The sequence below is a fragment of the Stegostoma tigrinum genome, chromosome 15 (assembly GCF_030684315.1).
Source record: "Stegostoma tigrinum isolate sSteTig4 chromosome 15, sSteTig4.hap1, whole genome shotgun sequence".
In the NCBI taxonomy this organism is placed as follows: domain Eukaryota; kingdom Metazoa; phylum Chordata; class Chondrichthyes; order Orectolobiformes; family Stegostomatidae; genus Stegostoma; species Stegostoma tigrinum.
Window position 1 is genome coordinate 22,053,895 of NC_081368.1, and position 27,299 is coordinate 22,081,193.

The 27,299-nt window shown below is 38.4% G+C and overlaps 1 protein-coding gene across 1 annotated transcript in view; it reads right to left on the reverse strand.

The window, feature by feature from the left end:
* The window catches only part of abcb7 (ATP-binding cassette, sub-family B (MDR/TAP), member 7), an 86,675-nt gene that overhangs the window by 35,517 nt on the left and 23,859 nt on the right, over nt 1-27,299 (reverse strand). The window contains exons 3-9 of the mRNA XM_048544499.2: nt 22,875-22,958; nt 18,479-18,598; nt 11,036-11,168; nt 7,918-8,186; nt 4,864-4,952; nt 4,681-4,768; nt 3,186-3,360 (exon numbers count right to left, since the gene is read on the reverse strand). Of these exons, the coding sequence (XP_048400456.2) occupies nt 3,186-3,360; nt 4,681-4,768; nt 4,864-4,952; nt 7,918-8,186; nt 11,036-11,168; nt 18,479-18,598; nt 22,875-22,958 (958 nt within the window). The remainder of the gene's footprint in view (nt 1-3,185; nt 3,361-4,680; nt 4,769-4,863; nt 4,953-7,917; nt 8,187-11,035; nt 11,169-18,478; nt 18,599-22,874; nt 22,959-27,299) is intronic.

Sequence of the window (27,299 nt, forward strand, 5' to 3'; positions counted from 1 at the left end):
TATTCCATTACCCCTGAATTGTGCCTTATAGAAAATGGATAGGCTTTTGGGAGTCAGGTGGTAAGTCATTCACTGCATTTTCAGTCTTTGACCTGTTCTTGTAGCCACTGTGCTTCTGTGGACAGTCCAGTTGATTTTCTGGGTCTATGATAACCCCAAGGATGCTGTTGGTGGGGATTCAGTGATCAGAACACAAATGAAGGTCAAGGGGCAATGGTTAGATCATCTGTTATTGGAAATCGCTATTTCCTGGCATTTGTGTGGCACAAATATTACTTGTCACTTGTTAGCCTAAGCCTGGATATTGTCCGGATCTTGCTGCATTTGAATGTGGACTGCTTCAGTATCTGATGAGTTGCAAATAGTACCAGACTACATGCAATCATCAGTGGACATCCCCACTTCTGACCTTTTCATGGAGGGAAGGCCATTACTGAAACAGCTGAGTGGGCCAAAGACACTGGGAACATGGGTTTGAATCCCACCATAGCAGATGATATCATCTGAATCAATGAAAATCTGGAGTTAATACCTAGCTTAATGGTGACCTGTTCACTCATGTTCTTTAGGGAAGGAAATCTGTTCTTACATTTCTGTCCTTAATGCACATTAAGACCAGCAGCAAAGTGGTTAGCTCTTAAGTGGCCCATCAAATGGCCTTAACAATCCAGTCATTCCAGTGGCAGAGATGCACTGATTAAGTAAATGTTTGCCCAGCCCCCTCTGCCTCTATTTCATGAATTATTAATAATAAACAGGATTTATCAGTTATGAACACTAGTGCTAATTTTAGTTTGGACGAGGGACATGGGGAATGAAGCTAAATTAGAAACAAAGATGGATATCTATCCCACTCAACACTATTCTGATGATGTAAACCACAGCTTTTGTTGTTCTTTTCCCTTGATTGCCACAATTCATTCTTGGCATATTGCCATTGGCTCCATGACCACACCCAATTTCCATCACTAACTGCTTCCAAGAAGGGGTAAGACGGGTTGCCTTCTAGAAGTAAAGGTATTCCAAAACTGCAGTTTGAGGACTTCCAAAATTTTCACCCAGCAATAGTTAACGTCCAAATCAAAACTACACGTGTCTTGGGGTGACGGCATTCCCAAGCAAGTGCCATTTTTATGCTTCAAGGTGCCGAATGAAGTCTTGGAAAATGTGGCAAGTCACTGTAGTTCATGCTGCAGTTAATATTGAATATACAAATCTAAGAATTAGTACCAGGAATAGGCCACTCCACACTGCCAAAGATCTTGAGGCAGCACCTTCCAAACATGATCAGCTCCATCTAGGGGGAAGGCAGGAGATACAATGGGAACACCACCACCTGCAAGCTCCCCTCCAAACCACTCAACAACTTACTTGGAAATACATCACCATTCCTACAGCAGCAGTGGGTCAAAAATCCTGGAACTATCTTCCTAAAATTGTGGGTCTATTTACAACACGTGAACTGCAATGCTTCAAGAAAACAGCTCCTTATCACCTCCAAGGGCAACTAGGGATAGGCAACAAATGCTGGCCTAGCCACAAGTGAACAAAACAATTCTATTCCTAATTACTTGCTGTACCAGCATGCTAACCTGTCATATTCATATACTACGACATCCAGATCCTTCCACAAGCGCTTATCATTTAAATAGTCTGCTTTAATCTTCTTGCCAAAAAGGACAATTTCATGTTTTGCAAAATTATACCCTATTTGCCAGATCTTTGCCAATTCACTTAACCTGCTCACTTTACAATTTACTTTCCTACCTATCTGTGTTGCATGATCATGTGGGCAGCAATGATAAATCAGTAGTGGACATTTAAGATAAACGAAATGCTAATCCAGCAGAGTTTTATTCTGGATGCTGCTGAGTGTTCAGTGTTCACCCATCAGATTCCTGACTTGTACTGTTTAGGTAACGGTAATGCTTTGAAGAATCAAAGGCTGCATGGAGTGCATCCTTACAAAAGAATGCAAATATGAAGATGACAAGGTAATTGAAGGAGACAAAAAAAGTGTCAGACTCCAGGTTAAAATGCTGCACATTTTTAATGCTGTAAACCCAAATTTTAGTAACTGAGGTCTTCGTGATCAGTATTTAGAAATATGACACACTAAATTACAATAACAATTTTCTTCTATATGTTAGATTGCTAAAACAGGACATGGTCATTTTGTTGTGATTGCTATCTGATGTTGCAGTTTTTGTATAAAGACTTGAAATGATCAAATTTGAAATGATTATCAAAAAGAACTGGTAATCACATTGAACAGGCAAAGAGACGTCTACAATAGGAATTTCTAGACTCTGATGGCTGTAACAATTTAGCAAATCTAAGTTCATTAGATTTTCTGAATTGTAGGTTCATTGTTGCTGATGTAATAAGTAATGAGGACTTTTCGTCTGGATTCGCAATCAATAGATTAAATATAGCACATCAAAAATGTATTATTTAATTCTGTTTTTCATAATTGGCAGAGGAGATAGTGGAAGGAAAAAAATCAAAGCATTCTCAAATTATTTCTAAATAAGCTATTTCATGAATTGTAACGGAGTCACGTAATTTTTCTGCTTGTTTGGGGCATTGAATTGCCTCACATCAGCTATCTGCAGGGTACTCATGACTTGGAACTTTTCACCATGTCGGCACTGTCCCTGGATCAAATACTGAAATTCTCTCACTGATAACATTGTGGATACACTTACACCAAATAGACAGCAATAATTCAAGGTGGCAGCTCACTATCACTTTATCAAGAGCAACTACAGATGGACAGTAAATGCTGGCCTTGTCAGTGATGCCCATAAACTATAAAAATGAACAAACAGAAACATAACATATTGGTCTTATGCCTGGAGCCACGGCCACTGCTGTTCACAACAATTCAGTCAGTGAATCACTATTCCTTGAGAAGTATAGCAAAGCAACCTTCTAGTTCTTCAAAGTAAATACATGCTCCAACAAGCAGAGATATAGATAACGTTGGCAGATATTGCCTGGGATTCAACTAAGTTGGTTCTTCAGCAGGTCAATGAATTATAAAAAGTGTATCTCATAGCTGGAAATAGGCTTACTAAAAAAACAAACCAACTATAGGAGGGGAAGAACTTTACAAAGAGTAACACATCCAAATATCCAGCCTATAAATCTTTGACGCAAATTTGCCAGTTAAATTACAGTACCTGCTAGGATTCCTTGACTTGCAAGTAACATGATTCCAGTCAGGCCACAGCTAAAAATAAGATTCTGACCAAAATTCAGTACTGCAAGGCTTGAGGCAGTTTTCAGAGATGCATTTTCATACGTCTTCAAGTATCCATCATATCTCTCTGCTTCATACTTCTCATTGTTGAAATACTGAAAAAGGAATTTAAACTGCAGTACTCTTGTCAATGGAGAATTAGTTTTGCACATGAAGAGCTTGCTTAAATTATAGGAAAACAAATATTCTGAAGTATAAATTTGAAAAGCTATTCTGTAGAATCTAAGGCTTCTCCTGTTCTTAAGTTATTCCTATCTTTTCCTCTATATTACGCTTTGACCTTCTTCTGAAAGGACTAGGTCTTACCAGGTTATGTTTCCACGGATGTCAGTCTCTGCGAGAGTTCCAAAGCTGTATTTTTGATGTGGGCATTGGCAACCTGACCATTGCAGCCAAAACCAATTTGATCATCCAATACCCAACTACTGAGTTCATTGTATGCCAACTGGCAGCACTACCTGTAGTTAATTTTTGCCTTCTCAACATGCAAGCCAATATTTTTCTTCCAGTCAGTGCTCCAAATGACCAAATAAAGCAGACCTGGGGTAAAATTTGAAAATTCCCTAAGAACAAAGTACTGCAGACATTGGAAATCTTAAATATAAACATAAGCTGCCAGACTGCTACATTTTCCAGCATTTTCAGTTTCTTTTTTGAGAATTCCCTAGTGTGTCACTAATTTAACAAACTGAGTCACCAAGGAGCTTTTTAGTCATGTTTACTATATCCCCACTACTGGTACTATTTGATAGCTAAAATGTATACTGTCAGCTTACTCTCACACCTGGGTTAACTTGTAATTGGCTCCTGAAGTGGTAAAGAACATTACCTACTTAGCTATCCTCCCAAAAAGAGAGCAGTTTGAGATATGGTGTAGAATTCCTATGTTCCCATGAGTAAGCCTTGTTCAGAGAGGAAGGCTCGACCTTCTAAACTATAGAATTCTGCCAATGCTACACCAAACTACCTCGGAGAAAAAAAAGTTAGATGGCAGCCAAACCAGCATTTCTAGCCACCTGCTTGGCAACAATCTAAATCTTAATACGAAATACCAAATTCACTCGTGTATAAATCCTGTATCTTAGACAGTCACTGATTCTGCAGCAATTGAAACAACTACATTTATCAACAGTGTCTAATGTGTGTTTTTGGACACAATCAAACCAAGTTGTATGATCTAACTAGTTCCGAGTTCATAAGGGAATAAAAGTAATTTCATATGGTAGAGCTAATCCTCAAGAGTTTCTTATACAAAGGGTGTTAATTACTTTATAACACTTCTACAATGAGAATTGAAACAAGAGCAGGGAAGGAAGGGTATAACAATCCAAATTGTATAATCTTAAAAGATGGAATTTTTTGCTTTTGATACAAGGTTGTTTAGAATTACAAAAACACAATTCCACGCAATCTACCTTCACAGTCTCATAATTCAGGAGTGAGTCTATTGCAGCATTGCCTGCATCATTATCGGCTTTATTCATTTCAATCCGAAATCGAGTCCTACAAGTGAGAAATTAAACATTGTAAAGTTGTCACAAAGATTCTGTTCGTAAAGAAAAAAACTGAAATCAATAGACTTAACATTGGTACAGTACCTCCACTGAGTGATGCCGATTGTAAAAACTGAATAAGCAGTTAAAGTTCCCAGAGTTACTAACGCATACGGTCCACCACATTTATAATACTGTAAGAAATAAACATGCAGTGAATCATTTCTAGAATTTACTATTTTCAATAGGCATCACTGTTAGCTTTCGGTAAATATAGTTTTGTGCACGTGAACATGAATTCTAACGATGAGTTGATACATACAGACATAGATATTAGTAACATGTGGCCATTTGGCCCTTCAAATGCAATCTGTCATTCTATAAGATCACGGCTGATTCTCTGATTATGGACATTTCCCTTTGGAATTGAGAATCTCCACTCTTCTCCCTACCCTGATACCTTCCGAGTTCCTTATTAGTCAAGAACTTCTAATTTACCTTAGAAAAAAATTCAATAACGTTGCCCCAATTGTTCCCTGTGGAAAATGGAATTCTGTGGACACATGAACCTCAGAAACCATTTTCATCCTTGTCTTAAACAGAAGACCTTATTCTTAAACTGTATTCCAATGTTATAATCTCACTATAATGGGAAAAGCCCATTCAGCAAGTTTGCTATAGAGTATGTTTCAGTAAGGCTATCCTCTCATTCTGGATGCAAATTTAAACCGTCCTCACAAATTGATCTCTGCATCCCAGGAATTAGTTCAGTGAACCTTCTTGGCACTGCTTCTAATATGATTCTGTCCTTTCTTAATTAAAGAGACTAAAGCTATATACAGAAATCCAGATGTGGTCTCATCTCTGTTCCTGCAGCAAACCATCCCTAGTTCTATATTTCATTCCCTGATCAACAATGTTTTTCAAAAAAAGTCTATTCAACAAGCAGCCCTGGGCATGTGATAAGATGTTTTACAATTGCAAGTTCTTTCTTTCAACATAAGATGAATTATTATTGGCTCTACAGCAGTTGTAAGACTGCTTACATATAAATCAAAATTTCATGCTATGGATCCATCAAGGAACAAACTGAAAAATATAGCACAGGAGGAGGCCATTCAGCTTCACTGCACCTATGTAGGTCGAGTAATTGTACAAGAGCAACTCTGTTAGTCTCACTCCCACATTGGCCCAGCAATTTTTCTCTGTTCGTGTGTTTATCTAATTTCCTTTTGAAAGCCACAACTGAATCTCAAAATCAGGTTGCCAAACTAGGTTGAATTATCATAGGCCTAATCTTTCCTTTCAGCTTTACCCACCTTTTTTAAAATCAATAACTCTATCAACAGTTTAGTTAGCAGAATTACAATTAGTGGAATAGTGGCCGAAAGTGATGCAATTAGTTTAATGTGTAATTTTTTAAAAATTACAACATCTTAAAGTGACATTTTTGAAAATCGCACACCTTTTAAAAAATCTTTCACACCACTAATCACATTCAAGTTTCCTTAATCACTAATTTTTTGATTATACAGCATGTATCAGTAGGAATGATCAATGGTGGAGGGCAGTGACAAAGCGTACTGGGAGGCTGAAGAGTCCAGTTGCAAATTCCCTCTGATGAATTTTTAACTTCTATGTATCAACATTTATACCTGGGAAGATTAAGCCATCGAAGACCATCATTGCATGTCATATGGCAGCAAATCACAAGCACTCTATCAAGCTCCATCCCTGGTTCTTCATCTATTACATTCTGTTCTAATTTTTCTGACAGATTGCCACTTGTAAATCTGATTAAGAGGCTCAGTTTGCTAATTCATGGCCATCCTATTTAATATCCTGAACAATTCAAATGTTCAAGACTAAAATATAATACTGTAGAGGCCCTTTCAATTTCTATTTTATTTTTCCACTTTTTTTGGTAGAAAGGAGAGCTGAAGTTAGGGGTAGCTGGACTTTGAACAGCTGCATGTTTTGAAAGAGAAAAAGAACCAAGATGTTTGCTGTCGGAGACCAGCCTGGAAAATAGCACAACTTATTTACTCATTAAAGGATGACTCAGCATCAAGTATTGCTATGCCCAGGACTGCCAGCTGGTTGGACGTTGAGTTGGTCAATCAGGGGAGAGCATGTCCCACCCAACCAGAGATAACCAATTTAAAAAAGGCTGACTAGTTTTGGAAGCTTCAGAAATAAGTGAATATTTCCAGAAATATATGTCTGTGAACAATGTTTACACAAGGATTGAATAAAGACTTGGCTTTTTAAAAAAAATTCATTTATGGGATAATGGCGTCACTGGCTAGGCAGCATTTATTGCCCATCCCAAATTGGCCAGAGGGCAGTTCAGAGTCAAAGACATTGCTGTGGGTCTGGAGTCACATGTAGGCCAAACCAGGTAAGGATGGCAGTTTCCCCTCCATAAAGGACATTAGTGAACCAGGTGTGTTTTTTTGACAATCAACAATGCATTCATGGTCATTAAATTCTTAATTCCAGATATTTTATTGAATTCAAATTCCATCATCTGCCATGACGGGATTCAAACCCGGATCCCCAGAACATTACTCAGGTCTCTGGTTTAACAGTCCAGCAATAACACCACTAGGCCATCGCCTCCATCCATCATTTTATACTATTTAATCGGACTGGCAAATTATTTTACTTTTTAAAAAATGTAGTCATTTAACTGTGTCTGTCACAGTGTGGGGGTTTAGGATAAAAGAAAATTGCATTTTAATTAGACTGTTAAACAAAACTTAAGTAATAAACTTCATGTCCAAGATCGGACATTCATAATGTCTGATTAGGAACAACTGATAATTTTGAAGGTCACTGAATATCTTGACTTTACTACTATTGCTGAATTTGCAATGCAATGCTGATTTTGTTTAGCTGACTATCCCCTCGTTTTAACAACACCCAAACCACAAACAATCACCTGAACATTTTTCTCCCAGTTTTGCAAAGAATCTTAGAAAAAGCTCATTTTCAAAATAGGAAACCACTCTACTTCCTTGTTTTCTACTACTACCTTAAACAGCCTCGGATCAAAATCAATACTCATTGTCACTTTCAGTTAAGCTTCTTTCTTATTTCTCAGAACAGGGCATCTACCAAAATATTGAAATCAGCTCAGAAAACTGCAGTACTTACCAAAATGCTACTGACAAGCAGCACTTCAAAGGTGGTGGGACCAAGATTAAACACCAAAGCACTCAGCACAAAACTGATACCTCTTGTCCCTCGATCTATGGCTTTTGAGAGTGCACCAGTCTGCCTGCTGAGATGGAAACTCAAATCTAAGTTGTGTAGGTGGAGGAAGACATTTTTGGCTATTCTCCTGATAGAACTTTGAGCTACTTTGCCAAAGACAGCATTCCTGAGCTCATTGAAGAATGCTGCACAAACCCTTGAAACACCATCTGCAAAGGAATTTTAGAAGAATCTAATTGCCTTTTCAAAACATATTTCATAATTTCAAAGTTAATTTCTTCATGAAGAAAATGAAACACAATCAAACTGCAACACTGAACAATAAGTTTGACTGAAGTTGTTTGTCTTTCTTACACATACGATGCATTAGCAAAAATACAGAATGACTATTTTTTGATAATGTTCTTCTTGACAAAGTGCATTACCCGTTCAACTTTGTACGTTATACTCCATTGCCCAAGTTGATGCAGTGAAGGCTGAGCCATGCAGAATAAAAAAGAATTCAAATTTCAACTACTTGAAATTTAGTTGATCACTGTGGGACTGAGGGTGACATTACAAAACAGCCTCAATACTGGCTTTGGAAGGGGGTTGGAACAAATGTTTGACAGGTTTGCTGCTCTAACAAGCCCTAAAAAAACTATGGACTTTGATCAAGGAAAGGATGTAACTTAATTATGATACAGTTTTACATTGGAATTGACTGCCAAGTCATTATTAAAATTCAGCTATGTATAAAGGTAACAAACACCAATTTGCAACAAAGTACCTCAGCAGGTCAGTGCTCTCGAAACCATAAGATGTAGTAGTAAACCATCCAGTTAATGTCTACTCCACTATTTAATAAGATCATGACTGATTTGATAATTGATAACTCCACTTTCATTGCCTTTCCCTGCAACCCTTGATTCCCTTACTCATTAAACATGTGTAACTCTGCCTCGAATATACTTAATCTAGCCTTTAGAGCCCTCTGTAGTTCACTATCCTCAGAGAAACAATTCCCCCTCATCTGTCTTAAACATGGGTCTCCTTACTCTGAGATCATGCGCTATGGTCCTACATTCTTCCAAAATGGGAAACCTTTCCACACCTCCCTTGTCAAGTCTAAGAATTTTGTATGTTTCAATAAGGCTGCCTCGTTTTTCCATATTTCAATGATTAAAGGCCTAACTTACTTAATTCTCCTCATAGAACTGTCCTCCTATACTTAGTATCAGACCAGTAAATGTTCTTTGGACATCAGGGGATCTAAGCTGTACACAGTTTACCAGCTGTGATCTCAGAAGTGCCTTTTAGAGCTTTTGGAAAAACCCCCAACTTTTAAATGCCATTACCTTTGGAATAAAGGTCAATATTCCAACTGCATTCCCAATTAACCACTGAACTTTGATACTAGCTATTGCGATTCATGCATAAAGACTCCCAAATTCTCTTATAATTTTTGCACTCTTTCTATTTTTATAATGTTCTTCTTGCCAAAGTGCATTACCCTTCAACATTGTACATTATACTCCATTGCCCACTCACTTAATATATCCATATTCCACAAATTGACTCTGTATTCCTTGTCAGTTGCCTTCTCACATTTTTATCTCACTTGCAAACTAGGGTCCATTCAGTTTCCTCATCCGAGAGATGAATATATTTTGGAAATAATTATGGCCCCAGCATGGAAACCGGTGGTACTTCTGCTGGCAGGTAACCATCCTGAAAAAGCCCCCTTATCCCAACTGTGTGTCCTCTATTGATTATCCAATCCTCTATCAATGCTAATGTACTCCCTCAACACCATAGGTTCTTGACTTAAGTGACCTAATATATATTACCTTACCTTTCTAAAAGTCCAAATATATAACATCTTCTACTTCTGCTTTATCTATCCAGCTGGTTAGTTCCTTAGACGATTATTAAATTTAAGAGGCATGATTATTTTTTCATGAAGCTGAGCTGACTGTTTAATCGCGTTATGTATTTCTAAATACTACACTATTATATTCTTTATTCCAGGCATTTCCCCAATAACACACATTAAGCTAAGTGGTCTTTTATTACCTGTCCTTTGTCTCTTTGCCTTTTGAAATAAAAGGTGTTGCATTTGCAGTTTTCCAGTCCTCCGGGACATTTTCCAGAATCTCAGGACTCTTGGAAGATTACTACCAGTCCACCCAATATCTCCGTAGCTAATTCTTTTAATGTCTTGGGACGCAGGTACAGGGAACTTACTAGTCTTTAGCCCCATTAGGTTCACTAGCACTTTTTCTACAGTGATACTTACTGCTTTTATTTCCTCTCCTCCTCTTGTCCCTTGATTATTTAGTAGTATTAGAATGCTATTAGTGTCTTCTACTGAACTGGAGGAAAAAAGTGACTAATGCAGTCAAGATGGTGTTATCAATTGCCTACTTTTGTGTTGATTCGATATGAAAGAGAGAGTGATCACTACAAATTGAGACTATCAGAATGGTCTGTCCTTAAAATATATCCAATGCTGTACATGCTGTCTGCCATTTCTATTTTAATATCCAGTTTTAAATCCATTTTTGCCAGTAATCATTCGACAACTGAAAGATTGCATAACCACAGAAAAACAGTATGGTAGTTGGCCTTATTTCAGAGCTCGTTCACAGATCCAGTACAAGCATGAAGAATTGAGTAACTGCTTTCTATGTTGTTTGATTCTATGACACCATTAGGATTCCTACTGCAACAGCTAAATAAATGAGGCAATGAGTCATCATGAAGTAGATTGAAGGTCTGACCCTTTTATTTGTTTCAGCATACAAATTTAAAACCATAAATCTATTACCCTTTCAGTCTTAGTTTCCTGCCACATTATGTCTCATTTTTCATTGCAACAGAAGCTTGATTTACATATATTTTGATATAATCTGTAAACTCAAATCACTACAGTTAGAATCTAGTGCACATTGCATAAATTTATGCAAAGTGAAACGAAAATCTCTGCAATTCTCCTGCCAGAAACGTTTGCTCCTCATTGTAACCTGCGCTGCAAGAAAGTCAACATCTGTCAAGCAAATTAAAATATTTTACTTACAGCCAATAAGGACAGCTGTTGCCATGGTAATGACTGTACTAGTTGCATCATTCAGGTTCAAAACACTACCTGACATTTGGTTCAGTTCATCTACTGCATATTTAAACATGAAGGGAACCATTATATTCATGAGCTGCAAAGACACAAGAACAAACATTATAAAAGGTTGCACACTATACCTAGTGAATAATTTGACTGATTTACAGCTTCCTGAATAAAAGGTCCTAGAGGCACTTTCAAATGTCAAGTCCTTGGTGCTGTAAAAAGTTGGCAGTGAAGATTTAATTCATTGTAACATCTAATAGCTGGAAGCTGATGCCATTGCTCCACTGTACTTACATGTTTACTTTTCACAACAATGGCAACTTTTTTTATTTATTACAGTAAACAGTTGTACCTCAACATTTAATACATTCATAAAAACACAGTGCAGGTATATACAATTTTTTTTTCTTATTAAAGACACCCACTTCCAATCAAACCAATAGTACAGAATGGTGTAAGTACTCAGGTTTATTTCTAAAATCAGGCCAGGAATTGCAACCGACACCATCATACACATTGTAGCTTCTGCTAATGTCATTCTTCATCCAGCCAATAGAAGCTGCGCAAGGACATTAAGTTGATGAGAGGCTAAGAATTCCCCCACGTCTTTTAGTGTCCATCCAAGCTTCAGAAGTCATATATAGCATGGCAGGCCAAATGGTCTCCTGTGATTCTACACTAACAGGTCAAAAAGCAGCAAGACAGCTAAAGAAAACTTGTGAATTTAATTGGTCCACTCCATTTAAATCACAACAACTCAAAATGGCAACAGTGGACTTTTTTTTAAGAAAGTGCACAAGTATTTAATTCTGTAATGGTGCTAGAATAAATTAAACTTTATGTGGGGACAGAGGGCACAGATGAAGGAAAAGAACTCCATGTAATCATACACCTCAGCTGCAGCCAGTGATCTGGTTGCCAGTAAACTCAAACAAGTTCCTTTGCTATGTTTGCAGGATCATAGGTAAGATGTTGGTAGGATCCAAACAAAGGATAACATGACATGACATTAAAAACAAAAATAAATATATTCTTGAGAGTACAGCAATGTCATTTGAGCAATGCAAAATTGGAAAAATGTTTCTGATCAGATTTTCACAAAATATTTAGGAATTACCGGTTGCCACAGATCATTAGAGAAGCATTTGGAAAATAAATAAATAAATATGTTAACAAAAATTGGATAGGGCAAGAAATGAGAGACTATGAGTCAGAATCTCTGCAGTGCAGGAGGCAGCCATTTGGTCCATCAAGTCTGCACCAGCCCTCCAAACAGCACCCCAACCTTCACCCTATCCCTGTAACCCTGCCTTTACCACATCTAATCGACTCATCCTGCACATCCCTTCATTCTACAGGCAGTTCAGGATGGCCAATCCACCTAACTTGCACACCTTTGGACTGTGGAAGGAAACTGGAACATCCAGCAGAAAACCATACTGACATGGGGAGAACGTGCAAATTCCACACAGGCAGTCACCTAAGGTTGGAATCGAACCCCTATCGCTGGTGCTGTGAGGCAGCAGTGCTAACCAGTATGCCACCTGAAAGCCAGCATACACCCGTTCTACTATCTAGTTACTTCTGATCATAAATTTGTATGAAAATAACATGTTTCTAACAAAAGTTAGCAGGAAAAGATAAATATAATGGAAAGGAAAGCATGGAAAACAAGTCTCAGTACATCCTACAAAGGTTCAAATTACGATACTTGTTCCATGCACCCAAAGGGAAACTCCATAAAGCCACAGTCCTCATCTTTTTAACTGATGACCACAGTCTCCAAAAATCTCCCAGAAGATGTTCAACACACTAGTGATTCAAGTGAGGCTATACCTCCAATTGGAAATGCAGCCAATTCCTACTTTTAGTTTCCTAGGACAACGTCGGGCTGTAGTTGAATGAAGGCTAGGTAATACCGGATAAAGAGAAAAATAAGTTGCATTTTACAGGAGATGACAAGGTGTAGAGCTGGATGAACACAGCAGGCCAAACAGCATCAGAGGAGCAGGAAGGCTGACGTTTTGGGCCTAGACCCTTCTTCAGAAATGAAGGAGGATCTAGGCCCGAAACATCAGCTTTCCTGCTCCTCTGATGCTGCTTGGCCTGCTGTGTTCATCCAGCTCTACACCTTGTCATCTCAGATTCTCCTGCATCTGCAGTTCCTACTATCTCTGTATTTTAAAGGATTTGATTCAGTTATTAAATGCAGTCATGTAATAATAGCATAGAACCCAAATTTTATCAATACCTTATGGCTCTTGATTGAACTGTTCTTACTGCACTGCACAGAGGTGGCCTCCCATATTGTACGCATCATAAGAGGTCATCAAAACCTCCGCTGCCCACTTTCGTATTTACATTCAACTGCATTCACTGATCCATTATGTGCTCACTGACCTATGCTGACTCCTGGATTAATCAATACCTTGATTTGTAATTTATTTGAAAATCAGTGAATGGCCTTTCCCCATGCAATCTCTAATCTGCTCCAGGTCTACAATCTTCAGTGATATTTGCACTCTTAATAGTCTACTGAGCATTACCAACTTTAAATCAGTTTACCATTTGCATTCAGGCCTTCAAAACTCAAAGCTCAGAATTTCCTATCTGATCCTCTCTGCCTCTAACATGGTCTTCAGCATTACCTTTCTAATCTTAACCTGCTTTAACATCTCCTTGTAAACTAGCACCGAAAATTGTATCAAGAACACTTTCACGAAGCAACAGTGCCTTTTGCGATGTTAAAGGTGTAAGGGAGATACAAGGTTCTTGTGCTTGAATGCTCGATGGAATGATGTCAATAGCAAGTTTGTTAATGGTAAAACCACAAATAACCTGTAGAATACCTAAAGGTCACAACTGGCATAAAATAACAAAGAATATTGAGAAGCCATTAGGCCACTTTGGATTTTTGGTTGACTGATCCAATGATGGCAGGGAGTTCTAGAGTAGACAACTTGTTTAGTGGATCAATTAACAGACTCAAAAGCCTACTGTGCTAGATACACACAATATACACGAGAGCCAGCTTCCATAGAAACAGATGAAAAATTAGTCACATGCTAAAATTATGTAATACATTTTTAATGGAAGAGTATTTAAATTTAGATAGTCAAAAACAAAGCACACAGACATGAAAACATTGCAAACATACTCCAAAGCTGCACATCAAGACAGCACTTAAAATGAAGGGAAGCATAGATCTTAGAAAACTTTATATTTACGTAGAACAGAGAATGCCATTGTATACTGCATAATGTGGTTTATTCCATAAGGATAGAAGATCAAATTGCTTAGGGGCAATGCAGTTACGTGAATACTATTCAAATTACATTCCCAAATGAATAAAGCTATGATTTCAGAGAAAATGGTATATAGTTAGTTTCATAATTACATTTGAAAACTGTAAACAAAATACCAGTATAATTTTGGAAGGAATCTTTAATGTGGTTTATTTTTCAAGAAAGCATGCAAAGGAAGAGGTTTCAAGCAATAATTGAACAGATTGTACATTTAATTACAATTCCTATTTTGAACAGGACAAGCTTGACACATTTAATACACTAGCTATCTGCTAATAATTAAATATCTGACACTATCTTGTTAAATGTTAACATTAAGGTTAAAAGCGACTCTCCTTCTCCCTCAGTATCTTAACCCCAACTAGAAAATAACTCTGATCCCTCTAGCTTCCGACCCACACTAGCACCTGGCTAAAAGGGCAAAACAGAAAACTTGCATTCGGAGGCTTCAAGCTCCAAGACATACAAAGTTCACAGCAAATTAAAGAAAATACAGGGATATGTTGGCAGAGTAACCAGATTATGAAAAAAGATAAATATTGTGTATACAGTGTAATGGTTAGAGTAAAGACAGACATTTTTCTCCCCCATTATCTTCTTTCACGGAATAGGAGTGTCATTAGCAAGGCCAGCTTTTGTTGCCCATCCACAATACACTTGCACTGAGTGGTTTGCTTGGCCATTTCAGTGGGCAGTCAAGAGTCATGCACATTGCTAGAAGTCCAGGACACAGGCCAGACTGAGTTAGAATAACGAATTTATTTCCAGAAAATGTTTTTTTCAGTGATCTGATGATAAGTTCAAAGTTGCCATTACCTGGACTAGTTTTATATTCCAGATGCATTAATCAAATTTAAATTCTAATTGCTGCCATGGTTAGATTCGAACCTATGGGCCTCTGGATTACCCGTCAAGTTACATTATCATCATGCTATCATATCTGGAATATTCATCTCACTTTGTGATGCTGACAAATTACACAGTATTTCTCTCAACAGTCACAGCAGAGAACAGTGAGGAGGCATTCTGCCTGTCATGCTGGCACTGGTTTGCTGAAGGAGCAAATTACCTAGTTCCATTCCCTGGCTTCTCTGTGATGTACAAAAAAATTGTCTTAGGCTAGTTATCTGTAAATCATTTGTATACTTTAGCTTTGTGGCAAGTTATGAACTGGAGCTGTTTTCTTTTTTTGCCTTCTCTCTTGTTTTCAGCCTCTACAAACTATTTCTTGAGTTCAAGGTGCCTGAGCTAAGATTTAACAAAATGGATGTAATACAACATATTTAATTATTTGCTAGAAGGTCTGTTTTAGTTTGGTGAAACCACAAAATTCACTGACCACACTAAACTCTATTACTAACTTTGGGAAGTGAGGCAGAATGGAGTTGAGTTGGAGAAAATCAGCAACATGAACTGTATCTTCCTCTGTGCTAGATAGCCTATCTCAACAATTTCTTTTCTAACAGAACTTATACTGATGACTCTACATTGGGGAAACCAAGCGGAGGCTTGGGGACCGCTTTGCAGAACACCTCCGCTCAGTTCGCAAAAAACAACTGCACCTCCCAGTCGCAAACCATTTCCACTCCCCCTCCCATTCTCTTGATGACATGTCCATCATGGGCCTCCTGCACTGCCACAATGATGCCACCCGAAGGTTGCAGGAACAGCAACTCATATTCCGCCTGGGAACCCTGCAGCCATATGGTATCAATGTGGACTTCACCAGTTTCAAAATCTCCCCTTCCCCGACTGCATCCCTCAACCAGCCCAGTTCGTCCCCTCCCCCCACTGCACCACACAACCAGCCCAGCTCTTCCCCCCCCACCCATTGCATCCCAAAACCAGTCCAACCTGTCACTGCCTCCCTAACCGGTTCTTCCTCTCACCCATCCCTTCCTCCCACCCCAAGCCGCACCCCCCGCTACCTACTAAGCTCATCCCACCTCCTTGACCTGTCCGTCTTCCCTGGACTGACCTATCCCCTCCCTACCTCCCCACCTACACTCTCTCCAACTATCTTCTTTACTCTCCATCTTCGGTCCGCCTCCCCCTCTCTCCCTATTTATTCCAGTTCCCTCCCCCCATCCCCCTCTCTGATGAAGGGTCTAGGCCCGAAACGTCAGCTTTTGTGCTCCTGAGATGCTGCTTGGCCTGCTGTGTTCGTCCAGCCTCACATTTTATTATCTTATACTGATGACTTGTTGTTTTGTGCAACAGTTGCTTGTATATGTTACAGAATACATGTCACGATCAACTGGCTAAAAAGGAAATTTAAAAAAGATTGAAGCAAAAGCTTTTGTACAAGAACAGAGAAGGAATAATTACTTGGCCTTGATAACAAACTGGATGAACACAGCAGGCCAAGCAGCATCTTAGGAGCACAAAAGTTGATGTTTTGGGCCTAGACCCTTCAATCAGAAAGGAGGGTCTAGGCCCGAAACATCAGCTTTTGTGATCCCAAGATGCTGCTTGGCCTGCTGTGTTCATCCAGCTCCACACTTTGTTATCTCGGATTCTCCAGTATCTGCAGTTCCCATTATCTCTGATACAATTACTTGGCCTCGGGTGGTTCTTCTGACCAAAGTTATTACAATTTAAATCCCTCACTTTCTTTTAGTTTTCATTTCTTAAATTATTATTTTTTCCATTTTTAACTATTTTAATTTAGAGTTCTTCATTCAAATATCACATTCACTAGATTATTATGTTACAAAGTTGATCAAATGTAAATACTTAAAGATCATGAACATTACCTTCTTAGCTGCAGAAATGGATCATTTGGAGTTGTGATTTATAACCACATCATTGCTCAAAACAACTTCATTAAATAACTGTGCAAAACAAGTCTAATTATGGTTTCCTCACTAACATTGCAAGTAAATTCTCTCAACAGAAATCAGCATAAACCCAAGGTCAAGCTTCTTTCTAGACAGGATTACCCAAGTAAAAAATTACATTAGTAGATAAAATTGAGAAATGTGTAGAGGCACAAGGAAGGTACATCTACCTACAACATGTGAATCAGAAGCAGGAGTAGGTCCAATCAACCCCTCAAGCCTGCTCTTCCGTTCAATTAAATCATAACTGATCTGACTGTAACCAAAAAAATCCCCATCATACATTACCCCAATGATCTTTCAATCTCTTGCTTAACAAGAATCTATGAACCTCTAACCATAAAAATAAATCAGAACATCGGCTTTTGTGCTCCCAAGATGCAGCTTGGCCTGCTGTGTTCTTCAAGCTCCACACTTTATCTCAGATTCTACTTCAACCACCATTTTATGGAGAAACTTCGAAAGACTCACAATTCTCAGGAAAACATTTTCCTAATATGTTTTAAATGGGCAACTAGTTCTCGATTTTCCCTCAAGATGAAACATCTATATTTCCAGCCACTTTTTTTTCTGACTAGCATTTGGGATTGGCAGCAACCTCGAGATCACTATCTTCAATGGCCTACTTTTTAAACATGCTTAACTCCCTGTTTTCTGCTTTTAGGGCCTCACCCTTTTTTTCAACCTATGCCATTGGTACCGACATGTATAATGTTGGCTTTTCATTCTTGCACTCCACAATATTCTGTAGCATCTCAAAGACATCCTTGACTCTACCACCCAGGAAGGAACATACAACCCTGGAGTATCATTTTTGTGGCTGCAAATGATCTACTTCTCTTATGATTAAACCTCTTATTACAGCCTTCTCACAATTATTCCTCCTCTGGCATGCAGCAGATGCTACCATGATGCAACAAATTAGCCTCTTGCTACTCCTCACTCCTAGCCCCTCCCCGCCCCAACAGAATCCAGAAGATTATTTCTGTTTTTTCTCCCCCAGGAGAATAGCCACAGAATATTCCTGTATTGCCAGTTTCACTGTTTGGTGGTCATCCATTCCCTCTTGCCTGTGGAATCTTAGCCTGCACAATTGACCACCTCTCTGTAAATGTTATCCACCCCTTTTCTTTTAGTTTGACACTATAGTTAACATTTTTAAATTAAAAAAAATTGGAAGGCACAACAAAATGCTCAAGAAAACTGCAAACTTAAAGTTACAGAGCATATTGAAATATGAACAATTTACTGACCTTTGCCCCACCTAACAGACCAAGAGATACAGCCACTCTGGCACGCAGATCAGGTCTATCCTTTGGCCAAACATACAGCAACATAGCCTTAAGAATTCTTCCTGTATCAACATCTTTCAGCTGAAAAGTAATTTTACAAATTAGTACAATTTCAAACTTGAATTTTTATAAAAAGCATGCTGACAGCATTATGAGCATTTGGGGTTTCTGATGGCTACCGAGTTGACAATGCAAATGATGTTGTTTAACAGACACAGCAGATGCTGAGTTACCTTTGTGTTATAAGTTATACCACTGTGTATTTAGCCAATGACTGGGTGCACAAGTCTTCCAGCAAATTATTGCATTTACAGTTAGAAATGAAGAAGGATGCTTAAAATTATTTCGTCATAATTTTTCAAGGGAATTTAATTACAAGAAAGTTTCAAAAGATTACAAAATATTGTAAGGCTTTTGGATTGTTAAAAATACTTTGTAGCTTTGCTAATGCTTCACAAATTTGCAAAATAATAACTTACAGAATTTTAAGAACTCAAAACTTCAAAATATCTCTCAACAATACTAACACAATGGCACAGGTTTTGCAATAACAATATTGAAATGGTCAACACGTACGATTATTTCTCCTTTGAAATATAGCTAATTCGGGAGTTCAGAAGTCCTGAAGCTGCCAGTGATGCCATGATTCCACACACAGCCCTGTGAAGTCCCACATTGTGTTATCACGATAATCACTGATCTGATAGAGTAAGTTCTTTTCCACTATTAGATTTGTGACAAAATCTCTCAAAACACTTGTTGAACGACGAACAACTGGATTTTTAATAATGTGTTCAGTTCAGAATGACTTGTGAATAAACTTTGTCCCTGAAGGACTACTTTACGGAATATCAAATGTCTCCACTGATAAAATGTACAAATTCCAACATAATACGATTTTTTAAGTGTTTATGATGTTTTAGTTTCTACTTTAATTCTATGTTTACGTGAATTGTTTATTTCGGTCTTTGTGAAATTTTGTTTAAAATGAGAAAATGGAGATCATTTCTTGGTTTGTTATGAGAATGCTTCAAAGTGATAGCTTGCTTACCCTCCGTGAAGATGTCTCTACTGCCAGACAGCTGCAGGCCTCCTTTGACTGGCAACAGATTCAAGCTTACTGAGGGGAAGTGAAAATACAGCTGAGTGTTCTTGCTCCATCAATGACCATAAAATCCATTCCTGGCGAGTGTCGCCGAACAAAGGAGACCTAGGAGTGTAGGTGTATAGCTCTTTGAAAGTGGAGTCGCAGGTAAACAGGGTGGTGGAGAAGGCGTTTGGCCTGCTGAATACATGAATTGCGATGTCATGTTGTGGCTGTACAGAACATGAGTGAGGCCACTGTTAGAATGCTGCATTCAATTCTGGTTTCCCTACCATAGGAAAGATGTTATTAAACTTGAAAGGGTTCAGAAAAGATTTAAAGATGTTGCCAGGATTGGACAGTTTTAACTACAGGGACAGGCTGAATACGCTGGGGCTTTTTCTCCCCTGGAGTGTCAGAGGTTGAGGGGCGACCTTAAAGCAATTTATCAAAAAAACATGAGGGGCAAGGATAGGGTGAATTGCCATGGTCCTTTTTTTCAGGGTAGGGGAGTCCAAAACTAGATGGCACAGGTTTAAGGTGTGAAGGGAAAGATTTAAAAGGAGCCAGAGCGGCAACATGTTCACACAAAGGGTGGTGCGTGTATGGAACGAATTGTCAGAGGAAGTGGAAGCAGATACAGTTATAACATTTAAAAAACATCTCAACGATACATGATTAGAAAGAGTTTAGCAGGATATAGGTCAAACGTTGGCAAATGGAACTACCATTTATACTCAAGTAAAAGTCAATCTTGTATAAAGTTGACTCCCTTATTTTTAGCCAAAAATACCTGCAATTTTTCATATGTCTCATATAAAAGTCAACTCTTGGTCTTCAAAGCTAACAGATCAACATTTGACAGTCAAGGTATAATCCTGTACATAAATGTTACGATGAGGAAATTTTTTTTCCCCACACTATTACATGTTTTGATGTACAATTCATACCAATTTGGCACAAAAGTTTAACGTGCATCAGGTCAGAGTCAGGTGACAACCTCCCTTTTGTGTGCAGCTCAGCTGAGCTCAATTCCCTGTAGCACTTGTGGAATAGTCATTTACTTAGTTGAGGTCTTGAAATTTCATCATTATGCATAAAACTACCCTCCAGAAAGTTAAAAAAATATACAGCAGTGTTTAAACTGAAAGTTATTGAAGTTGCAAAAAAGACAAAAAAAAACTATGTAGCAGCAAGAGAATTGTGTTTCAGAGGAACCGTACAGACTGGAGAAGCATATTGAACCAACTTCAGACAATGCCAAACAGAAGCATTCCAAAAGAGGTAAACCTAGCAAGTAGCCAGAATTGGAGAAAACAGTTCCTGAGTGGGTACTTGAAAATCATTGAAAAGAAAAATACATTAGTCGTGAAGCCATTTGAATCCATGCATGATTCGAAACAAAGAAGGTTGGAATTTCAGATTTTAAGGCAAGTGCTGGATGGTGCACAAGGTTCATCAGAAGACATGACTTAGTACTTTGACACAGAACTATGATTGCACGAAAGGTGCCTGGTGAACTAGATAAGATATTACAGTTTCAGCTGTTTGTAACCAGAAATTGGCAAAATGAAGGCTGATTTTAAGATGTTAATTAATTTTAACTTGTTCAATTTAAGACGGACCATGTAATTGAAAAATCAAAGCTGTTATATTTCTACTTCACTTTTTGTACGTATCAATAAAAGCTCACTGATTCATTTTTATTTCAATTGTCTTTATCCGGTAAGTAGATGTTTGTTGTTTTTTTCTTTATTCGTTTAGAGATCAATTGGGCTTCTGCTAATGATGGGGTATTTTGAACTGTAGCTGAATTTCATCCCCTCAAAAGTAGTATCCAAGTAATAGTCAACCCCATAGGTTTAACCTTAAAAAACAAACTCTTAAAAAAATTCAGTGTTGACACAAGTATATACAGGAGATCAGTTTAGGATGCCTCATTGGCGCAGAGGTGGTGGACTGAAGGATCTGTTTCCATGCTGTACAACATTATGACTCAATAACTGCAAACATACATTTTCCAATTACAAAACAAACTATTCGGATCTGTCACTTTTAAGAATTTCTGAAGGTTTTAACTCGGCAGACTAGTCAAGTTAACGCATTCAAAGAAAGCCACAGAAATATCCACGGGGTCTGGGGTGGGGACAAAGATGTTGAGGTGATGAATTATAGTAATTGTAGGACTATTATATAAAAAAAATGGAAAATACAAAGGAGAAGCAAAAGATAGGTTGGCCAAGGGACACATGAATGCAGACTGGCAAGGAACAGAAAGGAAATTGGATAGGATCCTATCAACAAAGTTAAGCCATTAGAAAGGATAATATGATAATTGAGAAACAAAAGAATCTAATCGAGGACGCAAGAATAGCAGCGAACGCTTTTTCATCATTTCCATAGAAGCACGTCTTAGTGTGAATTAGAGGATACACGAGGGATCTGAAACAATTACTTCAAACAGTTATAGATAAGGAAGTTCAGCTGAAAATGTGGTGAAACTCAACTCAGAATGCTGAATAAAACTGTCTTTCAAATATCCTTGGATTGAAATGATGCACCAGGGGGCTGAAAGATTACAAACATAATGTCTCTATTTCAGAGTAAAGAAAATCACTTAGACATTAGCCTGAAACTCAAGGGTAGGTTTCTAAAGACCAGAATAAGAGAATAAAATTACTCATTTGTAAAAATCAGAAACACAGGACAGAAGAACTCAAAAGTGTGATCAACCAAAACTAATTGTGTATCATAAGGCATCACTTTAAGTTGTCTTATCCAAGTTGACAGAAGCCAAATTCACCTAAATTTTCAATTGCGCAGGTAACACTAGGGTGGGGAGTGTAGAATGAAAATTAAATTCACATGAAACTGGTGCACAATATGCAATCTCCTACGTGAATTGCATTCAGGTTCAGGCCAGCCTACCCCGTTTAAAAAAAATGCTGCATTCATTTGCAAAATAAGATTTTATTGTTGAAACTGCTTATCACTTATTAGCTGCCTCCTCAACACTTTGTATAAATGCACAAATGACACACCCGTTTCATCTTTGCAAACTACAAATTTAAAAATCATTGATTGCAATGATCTCATGAACTGTTTGCATTTAGACAGCAGCTTTAACATAGTAAAAAGTGCTTAACAAAGCTTAAAGAAAATCATTTATAGAGACACAAATTGTATATTAAACATTTCATAAGAACACCATTCCTCTACAAGACAGAAATCAAACTTGAAAATAAAATTGCAGAGTTCAGACAGATATATTACATTTTTGGGGTCTGTATGAAGGCCTCCGCCAGCATGTCCATGCCAGTCTGTCCTTTTATCTACAAACTGCCACCACTGGGCTCCCTGGAAGAAAAACAAGACAGTTATATGAAAACAATTACAGAGCAAAGGCAGAAGTCACAAAATTAACAGAAAAGGTGTTACTGATTTCTGAAATTTAAAGAAGACATCATTGCTACTACACATTGGATACCAGGCTTACAAGCCAACTCATATTTCAGTTATATTCAATCTACATCCAAAACATGTTACGGTAACAGCAAGCATGACATGGACTTTGATTCTCAAATTTTATCATCTTACTTTAAGAACCGTGACCTTCAAGGAATGAAATGAATTTTCAAAAATGTTAAACAATTATTTAGCTGGTTGCTGGGATCAAACCATCACAAACTGAGCCAGGTCTGTGGAATCCATACGGAATAAACAAAACTGACAGGGTTGGGATTACTATGCTGTCTAAAGAATGAATCTAGTCGGCTAAATCAACATCTAAGAAAATCTACATAACTTTTTAAATTTAAAAGTGAATCAGAAAACGTACATTTTGGACAAAGGGTTACCTGCACTGTCAACTTGGAAGAACAATGGAGCAAACTCAAATACACAATTGGATCGATAGCAACAGTGCTTCGAAGGCAGAACAAAGCAAGAAATATGAACTGATGACGAAAAAGATATTAGGTAGGTAATCGGCTCAGATGACAGTCTGTAGAGAGATGTATACAGGTTAAGCGACTGGGCAAAAACTTGGCAGATGGAAAATATTGTAGGGAAATAAGAGGTTATGCACTTTAGCAGGAGAAACAGGGAAGATGAATATATTTAAATGGAGAAAGACTGCAGAAAGTTAGGAAAAAGAAATTTGGGAGTCCTCATCAATGTATCACAAAAAGCTATCCCACAAGCTCAGCAGTAATAGGGAAGGAAAGTGTACTGTGGCCATTATTTCACAGGGAAAGAAATATAAAGTAGAAAGGTTTGGCTATGGCCGTACTAAACAAGGCACTAGTCAGATCACAGTTTGAATACTAAACAGTTTTGGACCTCCTATCTAAGGAAAGATGTACTGGCATTGGAAGCAGTCCAGAGAAGGTTCACAAGGCTGTTGTGGAATTATATTTTCAGGAAACATCAAGGAGATTGGCCTGTATTTGTTAGACTATATAAAAGAATAAGACTTTATTGAAATAAAATTCTTACAGGATAAGACAGGATGCATGTAGAAACGTTGTTTCTCCTTGAGAGAATCAAGGACCAGAGGGCATATTAATTTGCATATTTAAGACAGATGAGGAGTTGCTCCTCTCAGAGGGTTGGTAATGTGTGGAATCTGTGAGGGCTATTGAGGCTGGTTTGTGTAGTATATTCAAGGCCAAGGTATACAGTTTTGTAAGCAGTCAGGAAGTCGAGGGTTATGGGGATTGCGGAGTTAGGAACTATCAGATCAGCCAAGATCTCTTTGAATGGTAAAGCAGACCCAATGGGTTGAATGGCCGATTTCTGCTCTTATGGAAAACTCGCGCTCTCCCGATCTCTCTCAAATTACCAAGTCAGTGACTGGCATAAAAGCATCTAGAGCAACAGCAATGGAAATTGATGATCTTAAAATCACCACTGCTGCAAAATACAAGTCAACAATTAAGCAAGTGGCCTCAGGTAACTCCTGACAAATCAAGATTACAAAACACAACCCTAACTCCAATCCACCACCATACCTTCCATGAACCTGATTTCAACAGGAATTAGAGTTTAACTAGTTCATCATCTTGCAGTAAATCAAAATCAGGAAAAAGATGAAAATTAGCCTGGGTGCATTGCTTATGTGTAACTGAAATAAGAAATTCATTTCAATCCAGCTTTTTGTTTTATGTAAAGCAATGCTATGAGTATAGAAATTTCACAAATGGCAAGTGCTGTTAAAAACCTTCAGAAAGGGGGTGAGAAAGTAGCAGAAGAACAAGACAGAGGCAGCAGTGATATTTTCTCAGAGCACTGTGACTTTGGTGTTTTCAAACATCAATATTGGTATCAAATGTCATATTTCAAATGCTGAGATATTACTGGCAGGTAGAAATCACTCTGCCTTCTTGACAGTATCTCTGGCTCACAAAGCATTAATAGTGCAGGAGTGGGCAAATAGTTTGATCTACACCAGTGCTGGTCTGAACTGTCAGAACAGTACATTAATAATCTACTGGTGAAATCCACTCACAACCCTTTGCCTCCAAACCAAGTACAACCCATAGTGTGCACGGCAGGACATACTGGCAAATGACAAGAGATCATTTGAATGCACAGGCCAGAAGTTCTGGATGGGATGACTGCAATGCCACGTAGAGAGACAAAAAAGAAGTCTGTCTACAGCAATAATATGCTGTGAACAAGTTAAATTATGGGAGTTCTACACTGCAGAGGGGAGGAGGACCCACTCACAGAAGCTGTCAACCTGAGAGATCAGCAGCGCCACAAGCTCACTAGTCAAGGCAGGCCCTCAAAGAATAAGGTATGGACCTTGAAATGCTGCAAGTCCAATACTTTCACGTGGGAACAGTTGGGGAAACTGATGGAAAGGTGGTAGGTACATCTTCAGGAATGTTCTTCTAAAGTGACAATTCCCTGAAGATAATAACACTCCTTTCTTCTCCATACCCCACACATTTTATAAATTTATTCAACAAGCAACTGCCTGCACTCTCATAGCTACCCGTATGCTAACTAAATATTTGAGTAGGAAACATACCATCAAGATCAAAAAGCTTTTAACAAGTTCAATTAGAGTTACAGAGTCATAGAGATGTACAGTATGGAAACAGGCCCTTTGATCCAACTTGTCCTATCTAACCAGATATCCTAGATAGTCCTAGTCCCATTTGCCAGCATTTGGCCCATATCCCTCAATTCTTCCTATTCATATACTCATCCAGATGCCCTTTAAGTGCTGTAATTGTATCAGCCTCCACCACTACTTCTGGCAACTCATTCCACGCTCAGCATGAAGTTGTCCCTTAGATCCCTTTGAAATTTTTCCCCTCTCTTGTTAAACCTCTGCCCTTTGCTTTGGACTCTCCCACCCCAGGAGACCTTGTCTATTTACCCTATATATGCCCCTCATGATTTTATAAACCTTGATAAGGTCACCCCACAGCCTCTGAAGCTCCAGGGAAAATAGCCCCAGCCTACTCCAGCCTCTTCCTATAGCTCAGCCCTCCAACCCTGGCCACATCCTCGTAAATCTATTCTGAATCCTTTTAAGTTCAGCATCATCATTCATATAGAAGGGAGACCAGAACTGCATGTTGTATTCCAAAAGTGACCTAACAATGTCCTGTACAACCTCAACATGACCTCCAAACTCCTATATTCAATGCACTGACCTATAAAGGCAAGCATAGCAAACATCCTCTTCACTATGCTATCAACCTGTGACTCCAACCTGCACTCCAAGGTCTCTTTGCTCAGCAACACTCCCCAGGAGCTTACCATTATGCATTTAAGTCCTGCTCTGATTTGCTTTTCCAAAATGCAGCACCTCACATTTATCTAAATTAAACTCTATCTGCCACTCCTTGGCCCAGTGACCCATTTGATCAAGATCCTGTAATAATCAGAACTAATCTTCGCAGTCTACCACACCAATTTTGGTGTCCTCTGCAAAGTTACTAACCATGCCTCCCATGTTCACATCCAAATCATTTATATAAATGACACAAAGTAGGGGACTCAGTATTGATCCTTGCGGCACACCACTGGTCACAGGCTAACAGTCTGAAAAGCTGCTCACCATCTTCTACCTTTGAGCCAATTCTGTATCCAAGTGGCTAGTTCTCCCTACATTCCACATGATCTAAGCTTGCAAACCAGTCTACCATGAGAAACCTTGCTGAATGCCTTATTGAAATCCATATAGATCACAACTACCTTCACCAATTCTTTGTTACTTCAAAAAACTCAATCAAGTTAGTGAGACAATTTCCCACACACAAAGCCATGTTGACTATCCCTAATCAGTTCTTGCCTTTCCAATGCAAGCAAATCCTGTCCCTCAAGATTCCGTCCAACAACTTGCTCCCACCGATGTCAGGCTCACCGGTCTATAGTTCCCAGGCTTTTCTCATCACCTTTCTTAAAATAGTGGCACTACATGAGCCAACCTTTTTTTTAAAATAAAGAACAATTGTTTGGCATGGTGCCAATTTTGGCATTCACCCATCCTTTATGTTGTGGCGGTGAGCTAATCTCTTTGCTTACCAGTGCAGGTATATAATATCTAATCTTATGCTTCTGAACATTGCCGACCCAAACATTATCCTAACAAACTGCACTATGAGCTAAATAAAATTAAGTTTGGAACACATTTTCTTTGCTGTAAAACCACAAAATCCCTTGAGTCTGGAAACAAGC